The sequence below is a fragment of the Odontesthes bonariensis genome, chromosome 14, assembly GCF_027942865.1.
Source record: "Odontesthes bonariensis isolate fOdoBon6 chromosome 14, fOdoBon6.hap1, whole genome shotgun sequence".
Taxonomy (NCBI): Eukaryota; Metazoa; Chordata; class Actinopteri; order Atheriniformes; family Atherinopsidae; genus Odontesthes; species Odontesthes bonariensis.
Genome location: NC_134519.1, coordinates 34161421 through 34181501, shown reverse-complemented (window position 1 = coordinate 34181501; position 20081 = coordinate 34161421). Strand labels below are relative to the sequence as shown.

The window sequence follows — 20081 nt, the reverse complement described above, 5'->3', positions numbered from 1 at the left end:
AAAGGTGGTCTGTTCCCTCACGCGATTATTTCACTTTGAATTGTTTGTACATGAAATGTGCTATATAAATAAATTTGATTTGATTTGATTTTTGACAGACTTTACATAAACATGACTTTTGTCACCATCTTTGTCACCACAGTTTCCACTGTTTTTTTAATCCTGTATTGTGTGTACAGACGAATCCAAACATTTCTACTTGTTGTAGTTCACATAGTTGTGCTATTGCCACTGCGGCCTGTTGCATTGTTACAATTTAAGTCCATTTAGGCCCAAACATCTGATCAAGGTGGAAACACATTTTATTTCCTGCTAACAATCAGGTAACTACCAGCACTTGTTTGATTTAATCTAGAGAACAGTCAGCCCCACAAATGCTCTTTTTAAGCAATAACAGAATACAGGAATACAGCTACAAACAAAAACCCAAAACCACAGTATGTTGCTCTCTGTAAATTGTTTTTGAGAAATAGAAATACAACAGTCATTTTGTAGTTTGGTGTTGTATGTAGAATGAAGAAGAGGGGGCCTGCCAGCCAAAATGGCCAGCTTGGATAAGGATGAGAGGTCTGTGTGCATGCCTGCTAGTGGGACGCCAGGCAAAGATTCCATGTTTAACGGGCGCACATGGAGAGCAAAAGAGGCAGAGGGTGAAGCACAAAGATGGGGAAAAAAGGAAAGGAGTGTAATCAAATAAAAACATAAATGAAAGAGGCCTAAAGGGGAGTTAAAAAAAAGACAAGGAGTGGGAGAGAAAATCCACAAAGAACCAGTGTGCAAGAGAGCAAAGGCAAAAGGGGGAGAGAGAGGGCAAGGCTAAGAGACATTCAGGGAAGCTGAGAGCCAGAGAGAGAGAGAGAGAGAGAGAACGTGGACGGAATGTGCTGACATGGCGTTTCTTGTCTGAACTCCCCAAATTAATAATCAGCAGCGGTTTAGCCAAGCTGGGCCAAAAACAGGAGCCTACTGCCAAGCCCCAGTCAGGCCAGTCCCTCCCCACATACGGGGTAACAACCCCCCACCCTGCACACCCCTGCCGAATAGGAGGCGCTACCTCTCCTGGCCGGGCCAGGCTTGGCACAGGGCTTTTGCTTGTTCAGTAGTTTTGATTAAATCCTTTATTGTGCTCCACTCACGCAAAGAGCTAAGGCGAAACACCGAGCAGGACGGAGTGGAGGGGAGGAGAGAAGCGAGAGGGGAGAAAAGAAGGGGGGAGAAAAGAGGGAGGGAAATTAGATCTCTATTTTCTCTCTTGCTTTCCCCTTTTTTTCCTAAATGAAAAGATGTTTGATTTAGTCTATGGGGAGTTGTAAAGTAGATAAAGTTTTTTTTTTCTCGCCATCTGCAGTCTGTTTTTTTTTCTGTTTTTTTCTTGTGTGTCCCTTTTATTTTCACTTCTGAATTAAGCCTCGTTTCTTTCTTTTGTTCGTGTCCTAAATGGTTCTGGTTTAATTATCATTTCAATCTTATCATCCAGACTTTCAGACTACAAGCTACTACAGTGATTTGCTTCCCAATATTCAACTTTCTTTCTTTCTCAGTTCATTTTATGGGATGAGTTTTATTGCTGTTTTTTTGCTGCGCTTGTGAAATGGATACTAACCTCAAAATGAACACTCGACTCGCTCTAAACTCTATCATGTTTTATTGTGCTCCCCTGAGTTTCTGTTATAATCTCAAAATTATAGACACTCTACATCTACAACTGTTTCGAGTTAACAGTGGGCTTGTCGGTGCAGCAGTGTAACTGAGATTTGTGTTGTTGTTTCAGCTGCTTCTCTGCCAGACCTTAGCGAGCAGTTCACACCACCAGAGATAGCTCCCCAAGGCCTTGTCAGCCTGATCCAAGCCATAGAGAAGAGAGGTATATCCATGTCAACCTTCCAATGCATTCATGTGTTATCTGACTGTCAGCCCATCTTATCTCTCTGTTTGTGTTCTTCTCATCATCTGTCTTTTCCCCCTTTTTCCAGCATCTGCTCAGCTATACTTATGAAAAGAAATGCTCACATGTTCACACACATTCAAAGCACCTCCTCACTTTTGTGATTAATATGGATTTTGTTCATAGTTTAGTTTTATGAGGTTCAAGTATGACCGAAAGTCCTGCGCAGTGAGTTTGATTCACACCGTGTTTTAACAAAAAGAGCTCGGCGGGACTCCATTCAGAGTTTGTTGGCTTCTTTTTCATGTGTTTTGTTTTTGATGTCTGCCATCACAGTTTTTCACAGTGCACGATTACTTTATATTGCTTAAAGGTTTTAACAGAATCATAACATAAAACAGTGAAAAATATCTACTCTTCAATATTTGGCATCCTTACTTGATAATTATCAGAATAGTTGCCAAGAGATTTTTGTACTACAGACTGACATTTACAGTAAATGTAAATGTACTTTATTTATACAGCCCTTTACAGACAATCCTTACGGTGTACCAAAGTGCTTTACAGCAGGTAATAAATAAAGAGAAGAATAAGTAAAAACAATAAAAGAACAGTGAAAGCAATAAAATACAACAAAATCGAATAAGATAAGATAAAAGTGTATTAAAAGCAATCCTAAATAAGTAGGTTCTTAGCCTAGATTTAAAGAAGTACAGTAGGATATGCAGATTTAAAGAAACAAGTACACATTCACTTCCAATACAGACATTATCACAATAGATTAGAATTGAAGTTTCAACATTAATTTTCTTATTTTTTCTGGGGGGTTTTGTGATGTGCTTTATTTTTGCCATTTTGTGCTTTACATTGTGGGACGATAGTATCAACAACTGAAAATTCTTAAAATGCTATGAGAAACCAAGCATTTTTGCATTGAAGGAATTTTAGTATCATTTCAACAAACATATAATTAGTATACTCAGCTACTTCCCCTTACCATTCCTGTTCTGTTGCATACACAACACACTGGCTTCTAATATTAAAGTGACCCATTAAAAAATGTAAATATTTCAATTTTCCAGTGTTGATATTTACTTAAAGGTGGCAGAGGGTCTGTCTCTGAGTGTAAATAATGAATAATTTTCAAGAACCAGGTGGTTTCTGCACACTCTGCTGCATGGCGTGGTTTAACACCTATCTCACACACTGGCTTGTCTTTAGGAATTGTCTCTGACACTGGAATTAAACAACATAAATTTGAAATTGTGTACCTTTTCGACCAAAAATAGGCTTTTATGGAAACAAGATCTTATACTTCATTAGAGTGACCTTATTGTGCATTTCAACTCATGAAATGAGTTGTCGGGGGCTTAAATGTGCCATTTTTCTTTTCCTTCTTTCCATTTTTTTTTTGTGTTTTTTAACGTGAACCTTTCCTGAACTGTTCCCTCTGGCTCCCTAAGGTCTGGACTGCAACACATTGTATAGGACAGCTAGCTTCTCGCGCTCAGACAGCCCAGTATATACCCTGAGCTCTGGTGAGTGAATTTTAATTGAGTGCTTGTGTCAGTCTATATTTGTGTTCATATCCCAAAGTGTTTGTTTGTCAGCCCACATGATATGGTTGAGTCTTCCCTGAATTCATAATTCTATCCTATTTTCCCACCAAGAGAATACCAAACCGAGCAATAATCCTATTCTGTACTTGTTGTGTATGTAGTCTTTATATCTCCAAAGTAAATTTCCCCTAAATGAATTTGTCTTTGGGTTATGTCTTTGTGGCCTAGAGAGTGACACTGCTCAGAGGGATATAAGTTATCTCTCCGAGAGTGTCCTGCAATACCTGAGAGACCTCCCGTCGCCAGTTATCCCTGCATGTATGTACCCTCATCTACAGACTGCTGTCATGCAGCAGCAGCTCCTTCTCCAACAGTCTGCAGGTAGGTCAAATATCACATGGAGATGCACATGTTGTTAGTAATACCAACTCTATACCAGGTTCCTAACTAAGAATCTTAATGTACACTTTTATGACTTTTAATGACTTGCGGTTGGCAGGTTTTATCTGATACAAATCAGAAAAGAATACCTTTGATTTTTATATTAATTTGCTGCCTTTACAGAAGCTTTGAGCTCATGCTGAAGCTTTATGAAAAACAACATCATGGCCTAAGACTTTATCAATTTGCGTTGATACTAATGCATTTTTTGCACAAAGTTAAACTGCTGGAACCTTGAGCTCAATTTATTAATCAGAAAAGCAGCCTTTAGAATATAAAATGTAAGATTAGATGTGACAAAACCATAATCATAATATATTAAGAGACCTTATTTTGCTAAATATAAAAATTAGTAGGTTTGAGCCAGGAGGAAAAAATAAAAATATGGAAATTTTAGTCTTGTCAGGGCTAGTCACAAAACTACTTTTGTTTGGATGATGTATTGTCCTAAAGATAATTACAAATTGATATTATTATCATTTTAAGAATGAACTTGTATAAAGAATGTTGCATATGACAATGAATGAAAAACAAAAGTATACTCTTTCAAAGCTCAGTGAACTTTTAAGTTTGTGTAAATGTCAATTAGAATATGTAAGACATTAGAATTGGGCAAAAAATATTTATAATAAAAATATAATGAAACTACAAAACTACTCTAGGTAATAAAATGAGCTTGGGGTCTCATATATTGCTCATAAGCATAGATATTATTAAACTGGTGACATGTGAATGGGCCCTCCTCTCTCTTTGGCTTAAACTGAAAATGTTATCACAAACTTCAATTAGTCTCTGAAGACATGTTATTTTCACCTGTTCACTGTCACTGTGTGTGTGTTTGTGGCAGAGCGGTCTGCCTAGCCCACAGTTGAAATTCTGACCGGGAGCAGACATAAGGACAAAGGCAGTGGGACCGGAAATGGCTGCAGGACATCTCTTCTGTCCCTTCTGTTCGCTTGGCTTCGGCACTCCCCCTCTGCCCTTCTTTTATGGCGTGATCTTTGTGCCACCAGGTTGAGCGCGCAGTGACACTGATTTGAGGGCACAGATCTATCTGAAGGAACAATAATTTTAAGCGTGTGCGTATGAATCTCACACACACTCGCTCATAGGTGCTCGGACACGCGCTCAACTCTGACAAACTGCTCGCTCGAACGGCACTCTGCTCGCGCTCGGCTCTGTCTCTGCGCTCGCAACTCTGTTAGTTGTATGTAAATGAGCCACGCCACCAGCCAATCAGTGCAGAGTCTGCAGTGCAGACTCAATTGAACTTCTACCATCACCCTAGAGGAATTAAACTAGATGTTATATTTTTTTGTCAAACCAGTAACCATTACAGATTAAACCAATAACACAATTGATCAGTTTAAAGTTTAAAAGTTTAAAAAACCCACTGTGGGTCAGCTGCTATAGTTCATAACTTACTAGGTAAAAACAACCACTTCAATACTTCAAACATTTAATTTCCTAAGCTGGTGTAGTTTTATTTTTCTACCGTTTTAGATTTTGATCAAATCAAAATCATTTGTAGCACATTTCATGTACAAAACAATTCTTTACATAAAATAAAAGCATTGCAGCAGGGAGTGGAAGAAACATTAAAAATACATGAAAGAATATAAAGAGAAACAAATAAAAAAAGTTGATGTTAGGTTTCTTTCTCTAAAATATTTGTGACACCCTACAACAGTAATCAGTAGGCTAACTAGCTAGCACCCAACTACACCAGTTTTAACATGATTACTACAATTCTTCCTCTTTATTTTTTTATTATTTATCACACAAATACCAGTCTGTGAAAACTACCAGTCTGTGATTGGCTGGTGGCGTGGCTCATTTACATACAACTAACAGAGTTGCGAGCGCAGAGACAGAGCCGCGAGCGAGCAGAGAGATAGAGCCGAGTGCGAGCAGAGTGCCGTTCGAGCGAGCATTTTGTCAGAGTTGAGCGCGTGTCCGAGCACCTATGAGCGAGCGTGTGTGAGATTCATACGCACACGCCTAAAATTATTGTTCCTTCAGATAGATCTGTGCCCTCAAATCAGTGTCACTGCGCGCTCAACCTGGTGGCACAAAGATCACGCCATATTCTTTAAAATAAAGGCCTCTAGTGGCCAAATTAGAATAACACAATTGTTCAAATTAATACTGAAGACTTCATTAAAACCCTATGGCAATAATAGATATTCATATTTGTCCTGATGGTTGTACTGTGCACTGTGAGAAGCCTACCTGAAACAAAATACAGCATGTTCTTGAAATCAATGCATTTTTTACCTTTTGGGCTCTTTAGAAATCCTATCTTACTTACTAGCTTAATTACTTAATGTATATCTTGATAATCTTATTCAACAAATCATCTTACCTGAAGAAGAACTTTGAATGTTTTTATGAAACCAACATTAAAAATGTATTTCCTCTGTTAGTATATTTCTATGATGTTTTTCATTCTTTTTCCATCCTGTCTTCTCTGCCATCTTTGCTTTTTTATTTACTCAGTCAGCAGAAAACAGATTTCCCCTTCAACAAGTACGAATAACAGCTAAATGAATTCCTTTTTGTCCAAGTTGAAAAAATGCCTGCACTAAACAGAGCTGTTTGCTGCTGCTTTTAGCTGCTCGACATGCACCTTTCAAAGCTTCTGTGACTGTAATGTAAGTTAACAACTAAATTCAGCTTGGCAGCTTCTTTACTGCTGATTCTCTTAAGTTTTATGTTAGTGCCAACAGAATTGAGGAGCTTGTCCTCACGAAGGACAACAATATTCAGTTCACAGAAATACGTATTTTAGTCACCTGAAAAATACTTTTAGTAGCAAACTTCAATAAAATCAAAGATGCTGTCCAGATCCTCCTCATTCCATTTAGGTCGTGGTACACGTATAAAGATTCGGTTTTTCCCATTGGTTTTATTCATAGGTCCGCTTTATGGTTGTTTGAAACACTCTTCCAGATGGAGCTGTAGCTGGTAGCCATGAGAGAGAAGTCAGCTTGGTCCTTGAGAATTCCACCGCAGTCCCTCTCCACCATTGTCTCACCCTGCAGTACCTCCTTACACACCTGGCTAAGGTCGCCCAGGCTCAGGCCACCAATGGCTTGGACACACACACTCTGGGAAAGATCTTTGGCCCACTGCTGTTTCGGTCAGGTCCCTCTACCCCTTCGTAAGTTATTTTTCTTTTCAGAGCAAAACACATGCATGGTGGGTAATTTGACAACGTGAGGAAGGACTGGCATCTTGGATTTAATTTGTCATTGTGGCATCATGAAATTAAAACTATCTAATTGAATGTGTTAAAGTGTCAGCCATTGTAATGTTAAACTGTCAAATATTGCCTTGATGACAGCTTGTCATCAGATGAGGATTTCCCTGCCCTGGTGGTGGAGAGATTGCTGATAGAGAGAACTACTCAACAAGATCTCCCTCCGGGTAAGTATGTTTACCTTTAAGATCATCAAGATCCGTCACTTTTGTCTGAAATGCTGTCAATTATGATTTTTGGGTCTGTTTATGTCTGTTTCCAGTTCTTCCAGCGAAGCCATTCAAATCAAAAATTGCACCATCAGCCATGACAGACACTAGCAGCCTGCTAAATGATGCCGAGTGGTACTGGGGAGACATTTCCAGGTGAATTATTCAAGGATTCTCTCACAGTTCTGAAGGGTTTGTTTTTCATTGCAATCAATTTAGTTTATATTTGTTATAAAATGTGTTTGTCTGTCTTCAGGTAGCCTTTAAGTTATCATTTAGTATGTGTAATCGTCCAAGTTAGAAATCCTTTAATGATCCCAGTTAGTGTTAGAAAGGTAAATATGCTGTGATGTTTCCAGAGAGGAAGTGAATGAGAAACTACGAGACACTCCAGACGGTACCTTTCTGGTCCGAGATGCCTCGAGTAAACTGGAGGGCGAGTACACGCTCACCCTGAGGTAAGTTCAGTGGAAAAAAACGGACCTTTGCCAATAAACAATCAAAATGTCAAGATGTCTCCTGAAGTTCTGTTAAGTCATGAAGTCATGTTAACTGGACTTCTGCACCCCCCTACAGGAAAGGGGGGAACAACAAGCTCATAAAGATATATCACAGAGAAGGCCGGTACGGTTTTTCAGAGCCCCTGACCTTCCTGTCTGTAGTGGAACTCATCAATCACTACCGCCATGAGTCCCTTGCTCAGTACAACTCTAAGCTGGACACCAAGCTTCTGTACCCTATTTCCAAATACCAACAGGTTGGTAATGCTGCACATTATATTGCATCTTTTTGATTGACTTTTTCCTTTGCAAGCCTTCTCCCATTTCAAAATCAGTCAAATGTACAATGTTCAGCGTCAGCCTGCTTAAATAGCCTTTTCTTTTTTCACTTTTAAATGTGTTGAGTTTGCTGTCATCTGGTTTTATGCATGACTCAGCTAGTAAAGGAGAACAGTATAGAGGAGGTGGGAGAGCAGTTGAAGGTCTACCATGAGCAGTACCAGGAAAAGAGCCGCGAGTATGACTCTCTGTACGAGGAATACACCCGCACGTCACAGGTATGGGTTCTACACATGCACACATAAAACGTGAAAATCAGGGCTACACGTCACAGGTATGGGTTCTATACACGCATACATAAAACGTGAAAATCAGGGCTGCACGTCACAGGTGTGGGTTCTACACACGCATACATAAAACGTGAAAATCAGGGCTGCACGTCACAGGTGTGGGTTCTACACACGCATACATAAAACGTGAAAATCAGGGCTGCACCTCACAGGTGTGGGTTCTACACACGCATACATAAAACATGAAAATCAGGGCTGCACCTCACAGGTGTGGGTTCTACACACGCATACATAAAATGTGAAAATCAGGGCTGCACCTCACAGGTGTGGGTTCTACACACGCATACATAAAACGTGAAAATCAGGGCTGCACCTCACAGGTGTGGGTTCTACACACACGCATACATAAAATGTGAAAATCAGGGCTGCACCTCACAGGTGTGGGTTCTACACACGCATACATAAAACGTGAAAATCAGGGCTGCACCTCACAGGTGTGGGTTCTACACACGCACATAAAACGTGAAAATCAGGGCTGCACCTCACAGGTGTGGGTTCTACACACGCACATAAAACGTGAAAATCAGGGCTGCACCTCACAGGTGTGGGTTCTACACACACGCACATAAAACGTGAAAATCAGGGCTGCACGTCACAGGTGTGGGTTCTACACACGCGCACATAAAACGTGAAAATCAGAGCTGCACCTCACAGGTGTGGGTTCTACACACGCATACATAAAAGGTGAAAATCAGGGCTGCACCTCACAGGTGTGGGTTCTACACACGTACACATAAAATGTGAAAATCAGAGCTGCACGTCACAGGTGTGGGTTCTACACACGCACATAAAACGTGAAAATCAGGGCTGCACCTCACAGGTGTGGGTTCTACACACGCATACATAAAACGTGAAAATCAGGGCTGCATGTCACAGGTGTGGGTTCTACACACGCACACATAAAACGTGAAAATCAGGGCTGCACCTCACAGGTGTGGGTTCTACACACATACACATAAAATGTGAAAATCAGGGCTGCACCTCACAGGTGTGGGTTCTACACACGCACACATAAAATGTGAAAATCAGGGCGGCACGTCACAGGTGTGGGTTCTACACACGTACACATAAAACGTGAAAATCAGGGCTGCACGTCACAGGTGTGGGTTCTACACACACGCACATAAAATGTGAAAATCAGGGCGGCACGTCACAGGTGTGGGTTCTACACACGTACACATAAAACGTGAAAATCAGGGCTGCACGTCACAGGTGTGGGTTCTACACACACGCACATAAAACGTGAAAATCAGGGCTGCACCTCACAGGTGTGGGTTCTACACACACACACATAAAATGTGAAAATCAGGGCTGCACCTCACAGGTGTGGGTTCTACACACACATACATAAAACGTAAAAATCAGGGCTGCACCTCACAGGTGTGGGTTCTACACACACGCACATAAAACGTGAAAATCAGGGCTGCACCTCACAGGTGTGGGTTCTACACACACATACATAAAACGTGAAAATCAGGGCTGCACCTCACAGGTGTGGGTTCTACACACACATACATAAAACGTGAAAATCAGGGCTGCACCTCACAGGTGTGGGCTCTACACACGCACATAAAACGTGGAAATCAGGGCTGCACCTCACAGGTGTGGGTTCTACACACACATACATAAAACGTGAAAATCAGGGCTGCACCTCACAGGTGTGGGTTCTACACACGTACACGTAAAATGTGAAAATCAGAGCTGCACGTCACAGGTGTGGGTTCTACACACACATACATAAAACGTGAAAATCAGGGCTGCACGTCACAGGTGTGGGTTCTACACACGCACATAAAACGTGAAAATCAGGGCGGCACGTCACAGGTGTGGGTTCTACACACGCACACATAAAACGTGAAAATCAGGGCTGCACGTCACAGGTGTGGGTTCTACACACATACACATAAAATGTGAAAATCAGGGCTGCACCTCACAGGTGTGGGTTCTACACACGTACACATAAAACGTGAAAATCAGGGCTGCACGTCACAGGTGTGGGTTCTACACACGTACACATAAAACGTGAAAATCAGGGCTGCACCTCACAGGTGTGGGTTCTACACACACGCACATAAAATTTGAAAATCAGGGCTGCACCTCACAGGTGTGGGTTCTACACACACGCACATAAAATGTGAAAATCAGGGCTGCACGTCACAGGTGTGGGTTCTACACACGTACACATAAAACGTGAAAATCAGGGCTGCACCTCACAGGTGTGGGTTCTACACACACGCACATAAAACGTGAAAATCAGGGCTGCATCTCACAGGTGTGGGTTCTACACACACGCACATAAAACGTGAAAATCAGGGCTGCACCTCACAGGTGTGGGTTCTACACACACATACATAAAACGTGAAAATCAGGGCTGCACCTCACAGGTGTGGGTTCTACACACGCACATAAAACGTGAAAATCAGGGCTGCACCTCACAGGTGTGGGTTCTACACACACATACATAAAACGTGAAAATCAGGGCTGCACCTCACAGGTGTGGGTTCTACACACACATACATAAAACGTGAAAATCAGGGCTGCACCTCACAGGTGTGGGTTCTACACACGCACATAAAACGTGGAAATCAGGGCTGCACCTCAGGTGTGGGTTCTACACACACATACATAAAACGTGAAAATCAGGGCTGCACCTCACAGGTGTGGGTTCTACACACATACATAAAACGTGAAAATCAGGGCTGCACCTCACAGGTGTGGGTTCTACACACACGCACATAAAACGTGAAAATCAGGGCTGCACCTCTCAGGTGTAGGTTCTACACACACATACATAAAACGTGAAAATCAGGGCTACACCTCACAGGTGTGGGTTCTACACACGCACATAAAACGTGAAAATCAGGGCTGCACCTCACAGGTGTGGGTTCTACACACACATACATAAAACGTGAAAATCAGGGCTGCACCTCACAGGTGTGGGTTCTACACACGCACATAAAACGTGAAAATCAGGGCTGCACCTCACAGGTGTGGGTTCTACACACACGCATATAAAATGTGAAAATCAGGGCTGCACCTCACAGGTGTGGGTTCTACACACATACACATAAAATGTGAAAATCAGGGCTGCACCTCACAGGTGTGGGTTCTACACACACGCACATAAAATGTGAAAATCAGGGCTGCAACTCACAGGTGTGGGTTCTACACACATACACATAAAATGTGAAAATCAGGGCTGCACCTCACAGGTGTGGGTTCTACACACGCACACATAAAACGTGAAAATCAGGGCGGCACGTCACAGGTGTGGGTTCTACACACGCATACATAAAACGTGAAAATCAGGGCTGCACCTCACAGGTGTGGGTTCTACACACATACACATAAAATGTGAAAATCAGAGCTGCACGTCACAGGTGTGGGTTCTACACACGTACACATAAAAGGTGAAAATCAGGGCTGCACCTCACAGGTGTGGGTTCTACACACGCACATAAAACGTGAAAATCAGGGCGGCACGTCACAGGTGTGGGTTCTACACACGCACACATAAAACGTGAAAATCAGGGCTGCACCTCACAGGTGTGGGTTCTACACACATACACATAAAATGTGAAAATCAGGGCTGCACCTCACAGGTGTGGGTTCTACACACGCACACATAAAATGTGAAAATCAGGGCGGCACGTCACAGGTGTGGGTTCTACACACGTACACATAAAACGTGAAAATCAGGGCTGCACGTCACAGGTGTGGGTTCTACACACGCACACATAAAACGTGAAAATCAGGGCTGCACCTCACAGGTGTGGGTTCTACACACACGCACATAAAATGTGAAAATCAGGGCTGCACCTCACAGGTGTGGGTTCTACACACACGCACATAAAATGTGAAAATCAGGGCTGCACGTCACAGGTGTGGGTTCTACACACGTACACATAAAACGTGAAAATCAGGGCTGCACCTCACAGGTGTGGGTTCTACACACACATACATAAAACGTGAAAATCAGGGCTGCACCTCACAGGTGTGGGTTCTACACACACGCACATAAAACGTGAAAATCAGGGCTGCACCTCACAGGTGTGGGTTCTACACACACATACATAAAACGTGAAAATCAGGGCTGCACCTCACAGGTGTGGGTTCTACACACGCACATAAAACGTGAAAATCAGGGCTGCACCTCACAGGTGTGGGTTCTACACACACGCACATAAAACGTGAAAATCAGGGCTGCACCTCACAGGTGTGGGTTCTACACACACATACATAAAACGTGAAAATCAGGGCTGCACCTCACAGGTGTGGGTTCTACACACGCACATAAAATGTGAAAATCAGGGCTGCACCTCACAGGTGTGGGTTCTACACACATACACATAAAATGTGAAAATCAGGGCTGCACCTCACAGGTGTGGGTTCTACACACACGCACATAAAATGTGAAAATCAGGGCTGCACCTCACAGGTGTGGGTTCTACACACATACACATAAAATGTGAAAATCAGGGCTGCACCTCACAGGTGTGGGTTCTACACATGCACACATAAAACGTGAAAATCAGGGCGGCACGTCACAGGTGTGGGTTCTACACACGCATACATAAAACGTGAAAATCAGGGCTGCACCTCACAGGTGTGGGTTCTACACACATACACATAAAATGTGAAAATCAGAGCTGCACGTCACAGGTGTGGGTTCTACACACACATACATAAAACGTGAAAATCAGGGCTGCACCTCAGGTGTGGGTTCTACACACACATACATAAAACGTGAAAATCAGGGCTGCACCTCACAGGTGTGGGTTCTACACACACATACATAAAACGTGAAAATCAGGGCTGCACCTCACAGGTGTGGGTTCTACACACGCACATAAAACGTGAAAATCAGGGCTGCACCTCACAGGTGTGGGTTCTACACACACGCACATAAAACGTGAAAATCAGGGCTGCACGTCACAGGTGTGGGTTCTACACACGCGCACATAAAACGTGAAAATCAGAGCTGCACGTCACAGGTGTGGGTTCTACACACGCACACATAAAACGTGAAAATCAGGGCTGCACGTCACAGGTGTGGGTTCTACACACGTACACATAAAACGTGAAAATCAGGGCTGCACCTCACAGGTGTGGGTTCTACACACGCACATAAAACGTGAAAATCAGGGCTGCACGTCACAGGTGTGGGTTCTACACACACGCACATAAAATGTGAAAATCAGGGCTGAACGTCACAGGTGTGGGTTCTACACACGCACATAAAACGTGAAAATCAGAGCTGCACGTCACAGGTGTGGGTTCTACACACACGCACATAAAATGTGAAAATCAGGGCTGCACCTCACAGGTGTGGGTTCTACACACGCACATAAAATGTGAAAATCAGAGCTGCACGTCACAGGTGTGGGTTCTACACACACGCACATAAAATGTGAAAATCAGGGCTGAACGTCACAGGTGTGGGTTCTACACACGCACATAAAACGTGAAAATCAGGGCTGCACCTCACAGGTGTGGGTTCTACACACGCACATAAAACGTGAAAATCAGGGCTGCACCTCACAGGTGTGGGTTCTACACACGCACATAAAACGTGAAAATCAGGGCTGCACCTCACAGGTGTGGGTTCTACACACGCACACATAAAACGTGAAAATCAGGGCTGCACGTCACAGGTGTGGGTTCTACACACGTACACATAAAACGTGAAAATCAGGGCTGCACCTCACAGGTGTGGGTTCTACACACACGCACATAAAACGTGAAAATCAGGACTACACCTCACAGGTGTGGGTTCTACACACGCACATAAAACGTGAAAATCAGGGCTGCACCTCACAGGTGTGGGTTCTACACACACGCACATAAAACGTGAAAATCAGGGCAGCACGTCACAGGTGTGGGTTCTACACACGCACATAAAACGTGAAAATCAGGGCTACACCTCACAGGTGTGGGTTCTACACACGCACATAAAACGTGAAAATCAGAGCTGCACGTCACAGGTGTGGGTTCTACACACACGCACATAAAACGTGAAAATCAGGGCTGCACCTCACAGGTGTGGGTTCTACACACGCACACATAAAACGTGAAAATCAGGGCTGCACGTCACAGGTGTGGGTTCTACACACGTACACATAAAACGTGAAAATCAGGGCTGCACCTCACAGGTGTGGGTTCTACACACACGCACATAAAACGTGAAAATCAGGGCTGCACCTCACAGGTGTGGGTTCTACACACACGCACATAAAACGTGAAAATCAGGGCAGCACGTCACAGGTGTGGGTTCTACACACGCACATAAAACGTGAAAATCAGAGCTGCATGTCACAGGTGTGGGTTCTACACACACGCACATAAAACGTGAAAATCAGGGCTGCACCTCACAGGTGTGGGTTCTACACACGCACATAAAACGTGAAAATCAGGGCTGCACCTCACAGGTGTGGGTTCTACACACGCACATAAAACGTGAAAATCAGAGCTGCACGTCACAGGTGTGGGTTCTACACACGCACATAAAACGTGAAAATCAGAGCTGCACGTCACAGGTGTGGGTTCTACACACACGCACATAAAACGTGAAAATCAGGGCTGCACGTCACAGGTGTGGGTTCTACACACGCACACATAAAATGTGAAAATCAGGGCTGCACCTCAGGTGTGGGTTCTACACATAAAACGTGAAAATCAGAGCTGCACCTCACAGGTGTGGGTTCTACACACACATACATAAAACATGAAAATCAGGGCTGCACGTCACAGGTGTGGGTTCTACACACACATACATAAAACATGAAAATCAGGGCTGCACGTCACAGGTGTGGGTTCTAAACACGCACACATAAAACGTGAAAATCAGGGCCGCACATCACAGCATTTCTGTTGTGTTTGTTGACTCAATACACTAAAGAACTATATATAATCATTTACACATACAGTGCATCATGAAGATAAGAAGTAAAAAAAAATCAAATTTCAATTAAAAATTAAACATTAGCCCCTTTCACACTGAGACCCGCTACCTTAGCGGGTCCAAATTGCACCTTCAACCCGCGTCGAGCAATGTGAACGCTTGGCGTGTTGGTGACCCGTGTCGCCTGAAGCTGAGTTCAGGGGGCGTTGCCTAGTGGCAGAGCGTCACACGAAACACATAAAATGCTGGGCGTGTACAATGACGTAGGCACAAGCCATGCGTCGGAGGTAGGGTTAAATACAGAGTGGCTTCCTCCCCAGATGGCGTGGCACATGTCAAATTATGGCCAGTCCAATCGCCCTCTGCCACTCCTGCCGTTGTGGTCATTAACCGCATGGAACTTTTTCCTCATGGCCTTTAGTTTGTTGGTCACCTGCGTCTTGCTGCGTGGGAAACCATGCTCTCCCATCTTTCTCGCCAGCCCTTCCAGCAGAGGTCCATCTTTCACCGTCCCCGACATGTGGCGGAAAATAACGTCCTCTGCTCAGAGGCTGAGGAGCTCGCGGACCTCCTTGTCTCCCCAGTTGGCCATATTAAAAAATGTCTCCAACTTGATGTAGGCTAAAACAGAGTAAAACTTGTCCTCACCTGTCGCTGTTGTTCTGAATCAGCTGTCCATTCTGTCTTTTAAACTCCTCACGTCACGCCACGCCCACGCCACGCCCACTTCCGACCCGCGTCGATTGCGTTCACATCAAACTCGGCTCGGCAAAAAGACTAGGGTCCGACGCGGGTCGAAAGGCGAGTCGAGTTGAAGCGGCAGCCCGGGTCGGCAGTGTGAACGCAACAGCGGACACGCTAAATTCGCGGATTAAACGCGGGTTATTCGTCAGTGTGAAAGGGGCTATAGGCTGAAAGAAATGTTCTCTGTCAGATTCAGCAGTTTCAAGCAAAACCAAATCAATCCAACATCAACTGGACTATTACAATCTGTGTTTCTCTTTTTTCCACAGGAGCTGCAGATGAAGCGCACAGCCATTGAAGCCTTTAATGAGACCATCAAAATATTTGAGGAGCAGTTTGAGACTCAAGAGAGATACAGCAGAGAGTCTTTGGAGAGATTCCAACGTGAGGGCAATGAAAAGGAAATTCAAAAGTAGGTTTATGAGCAGAAGATCTGACATGGTTTTCCTTTAATTCATTTGTAAAAGTATAACAACATAAACTGGAAGTTTTGATGCTGTGAATGAACTAGGTTGCAAAACTTTGTCAGCATTAAGATATTCAGCATCGGTTTTGTAATTCTTGATCAGGATCCAGAACAACTCTGAACGCTTGAAGTCTCGCGTGAAGGAGATCCATGACAGCAAGCGTAAACTGGAGCAGGACCTGAGACAGCAGGTGTCTGACAACAGAGAAATCGACAAGAAGATGAACAGTCTCAAGCCAGATCTCATGCAGCTTCGCAAGATCAGAGATCAGTATTTGATGTAAGGACAGTGTACTGAAATGCAAAAGAGTTTTACTATAGGTACCACTGTGTGTGTGACTTATATGCATACAGTACACATGCACACTCCTGACATTTTCAGCAGGACATCTGTTGCGTTTTTGCTTTTCAGATGGTTGACACAGAAGGGGACAAGGCAGAAGAAGATCAACGAATGGCTTGGCATAAAGAACGATGCTGATGAGTAAGTGTTTGAATTCAAACAACAGCTCAGCAAGCTGCTGTGATGACTGCATTCTGCTGTATCTTTTTGAGAGTTGTCGAGAAACTGGTGAAGTTCTGCGTTTGACACGTGCATGTGGGTGTTGATGTATTATTCCCATCCTCAGCTCCTACTCACTGGAGGAAGATGAGAGCTCGCCTCACCATGACGAGTGTACCTGGTACGTGGGTGATATTAAACGCACCCAGGCTGAGGAAATGCTGAGAGGCAAATGTGACGGAACCTTTCTTATACGTGAGAGCCAATCACAGAAGGGGTCCTACGCCTGTTCTGTAGTGTAAGTTTGTGCTACATTTAAGCTGAGAGAAATCCAGCTAAAAAGGGTCATATTAGTAACATGTAAATATAGATATATCTTCCATTTTCATATGTGGTCATTTTTACAAACAATTAGTTTTTTGTGTAATATCTCAAATGAATAGTTTAATATTTTTTGTGTTTATATTTTTGAAGCCAAGCGCTATGCATTAATGATACACTTGGCAGTACCTTTTAAGATGATTTATTCATACATTTTATGTTCAATGTTTTCTTTTACGTGGAGAGGCCTGTTTTCCACTGAGTGCAGTCTCATTCAGCTGGAATATGGAAAGTGAGCTCAAAGACTGGAAATGTTGAAATTTTTCAATTCTAAGATGCATCTCAATGCGGATGTAAACAAATCTGCATTGATGCAGTGATGGAACATACAAAGTAGAGCCTTACACAATAGTATATGATCAACAATTAGTTCATTTCTGGAAGCTACGGAACAACCCGTAGCTTCAATGTTATGCTAAGATTACTGTGATGTTTTGGGTGATATATTAAAAGCAAAAAATGGCTCAACAGTCTGTGATTAAAAAAAAAATAATAATAATAAAAACTTTTTAAATCTGGACTTACTCTGGATTTGGATAATGGGATCCTATCCCAGCTGTCCTTGATCAAGGGGCAGGGTCCATCACAGGGCCACACGGAGACAAATGAGACGCAGAACCATACATGCTCACACCCACTCCTAGGGATAATTTAGAGTTGCCAATCAACCTGACATGCAATGTTTTTGGACGATGGGAGGTAGCCTGAGTACTCGGAGAGAACCCGGGATTTGAACCAGGAACCTTTCTGCTGTGAGGCGACAGTGCTAACCACCACAACACCATGCAGAACCTAAAATCTGCCCATTAACTCATTGGCTGCCAGCCATTTTCAGTTCAGAGACACCCATACTGCCAAGTGTTTTACAGTATTTTGACTGATTTTCCAAGACCCACAGAAAAGTGTGTCTTATGACTATGTACACACCGAAATTACCAAACGAAAGAGTAGACTCTCTTCTTTCATCAGGAAAAAAAGTTTGTTTCTACCATTTTCAGTCCTTTAGTAATAGACAGTAGAACATAGGTTGGTTTCACCAAAAACAGCTGTTTGACCCAAAAAACGGAGAAAACACGCTTTTTCTTTTTTTGTGCAAAGTGGCACTGCTGCCACCTTGCGGGTAATTTTGCCAGTATTTTCTCTGTTTAGTGTTTACAAGCCTAAGATTTAGTGACAAACTCCGCTAGATTGTCCCCCAGCCCGCTCCGTTAAAAAACGCAATTGACGTCTATAGACGTCAATGGCACCGAAAGAGTTAAAAAGTTATTATGAGGGGCCGCTGCATTTGCCCTGACCAAACCTCTGCAACTTTAAGAAACCCAGCGAGCCCAACTGTTCAGTCAAGAAATAGGATTCAACTTTGTGCTTCAACTCCATGAGAAAGTGGAGAACCCCCAATTTGTTGCATCTTTCAGAGATAAGGATATATGAACATATTCAGTTGTAGAACTCCAGGTTTGGCAGGCAGTTGAAGTTCTGTGTGAGCAGACTATTCCCTACAGAGAGAGCTCCACCTTCACTCTGCAACCAAATTATAGTCCAAGTAAACGAGTTATTGACTAAAGCTAGTTGAATACCTGTTATATAACATTAGTGGGCTTAAAAGGTTGTATGCAGCACACGCTATGTACATAAACGAAGTGGGTCGCTCAGCATTTCAGAATGGGATGAAATGGATGAAAATGTTTTGTTTAGTTTATTTGTTTATTTCATTCATCAAAAGTTAAAACAAAACAAAAAAGAAACAATAATGCAAATGCTGAATGAAAGGGGGCAGAAAGAAGCAAACTTATGTTGTCTACCCCTTTTTCAATAATCATTTTACAGATTAAATTATAATAAGTGTCCAAGCCATGTAGCCATGTGCAGACAGTAATTTAAAGATGCAAGCCACTGAGATTTAAGTGAGTACTTTATTCATCTTAAAGGATAAGACCGGTTTTTTGACATTGGGCCCTTGATTTCACATTATAACATGATGTTCTACTCACCCCTGCTTGTTGTTGGTCATTTGGAGCTGTTCCGAAGATATTCGCGAGGCGTCCGGCTGCTCTCTTGAGATATTCGGCCATGAAACGGTTTCCTATGGGCAACGTTATACAGGCACAAACTATGCTGTTTCTAATTTATTAATTACTGTACACTAGCACTGATAACGTGGAGGTGCGTCGCTTACTTAAAAAAATCCGGGTTACTAATTTTGAATTTTAGCCGAATGAATAAATAGGCAGCAGGTCTGTGGGCTGCCTGTGGCAGTAGCACGACGATGACGTCAGTAACACCCACTTTACGACAAAAAAATCAAAATTACAATAACCCGGATTTTTTTAAGTAAGCGACGCACCTCCACGTTATCAGTGCTAGTGTAGAGTAATTAATAAATTATAAACAGCATAGTTTGTGCCTGTATGAGCTTGCCCATAGGAAACCGTTTCATGGCCGAATATCTCAAGAGAGCAGCCAGACGCCTCGCGAATATCTTCGGAACAGCTCCAAATGACAAACAACAAGCAGGGGTGAGTAGAACATCATGCTATAATGTGAAATCAAGGGCCCAATGTCAAAAAACCGGTCTTATCCTTTAAAGCATAGTTGATTCAAA

General features: G+C 43.0%; 1 protein-coding gene across 3 annotated transcripts in view; it reads left to right on the top strand.

Annotated features, from left to right (window-relative positions):
- Positions 1-20081, top strand: part of pik3r2 (phosphoinositide-3-kinase, regulatory subunit 2 (beta)) — a 44795-nt gene that overhangs the window by 17057 nt on the left and 7657 nt on the right. For all 3 annotated transcript variants that reach the window (XM_075484121.1, XM_075484119.1, XM_075484120.1), the window contains exons 3-15: positions 1772-1864; positions 3349-3423; positions 3673-3825; positions 6838-7048; positions 7232-7314; positions 7410-7512; positions 7716-7814; positions 7933-8113; positions 8294-8413; positions 16400-16542; positions 16700-16876; positions 17009-17080; positions 17226-17396. In XM_075484121.1, coding sequence (XP_075340236.1) covers positions 1772-1864; positions 3349-3423; positions 3673-3825; positions 6838-7048; positions 7232-7314; positions 7410-7512; positions 7716-7814; positions 7933-8113; positions 8294-8413; positions 16400-16542; positions 16700-16876; positions 17009-17080; positions 17226-17396 — 1681 coding nt within the window. The remainder of the gene's footprint in view (positions 1-1771; positions 1865-3348; positions 3424-3672; positions 3826-6837; positions 7049-7231; positions 7315-7409; positions 7513-7715; positions 7815-7932; positions 8114-8293; positions 8414-16399; positions 16543-16699; positions 16877-17008; positions 17081-17225; positions 17397-20081) is intronic.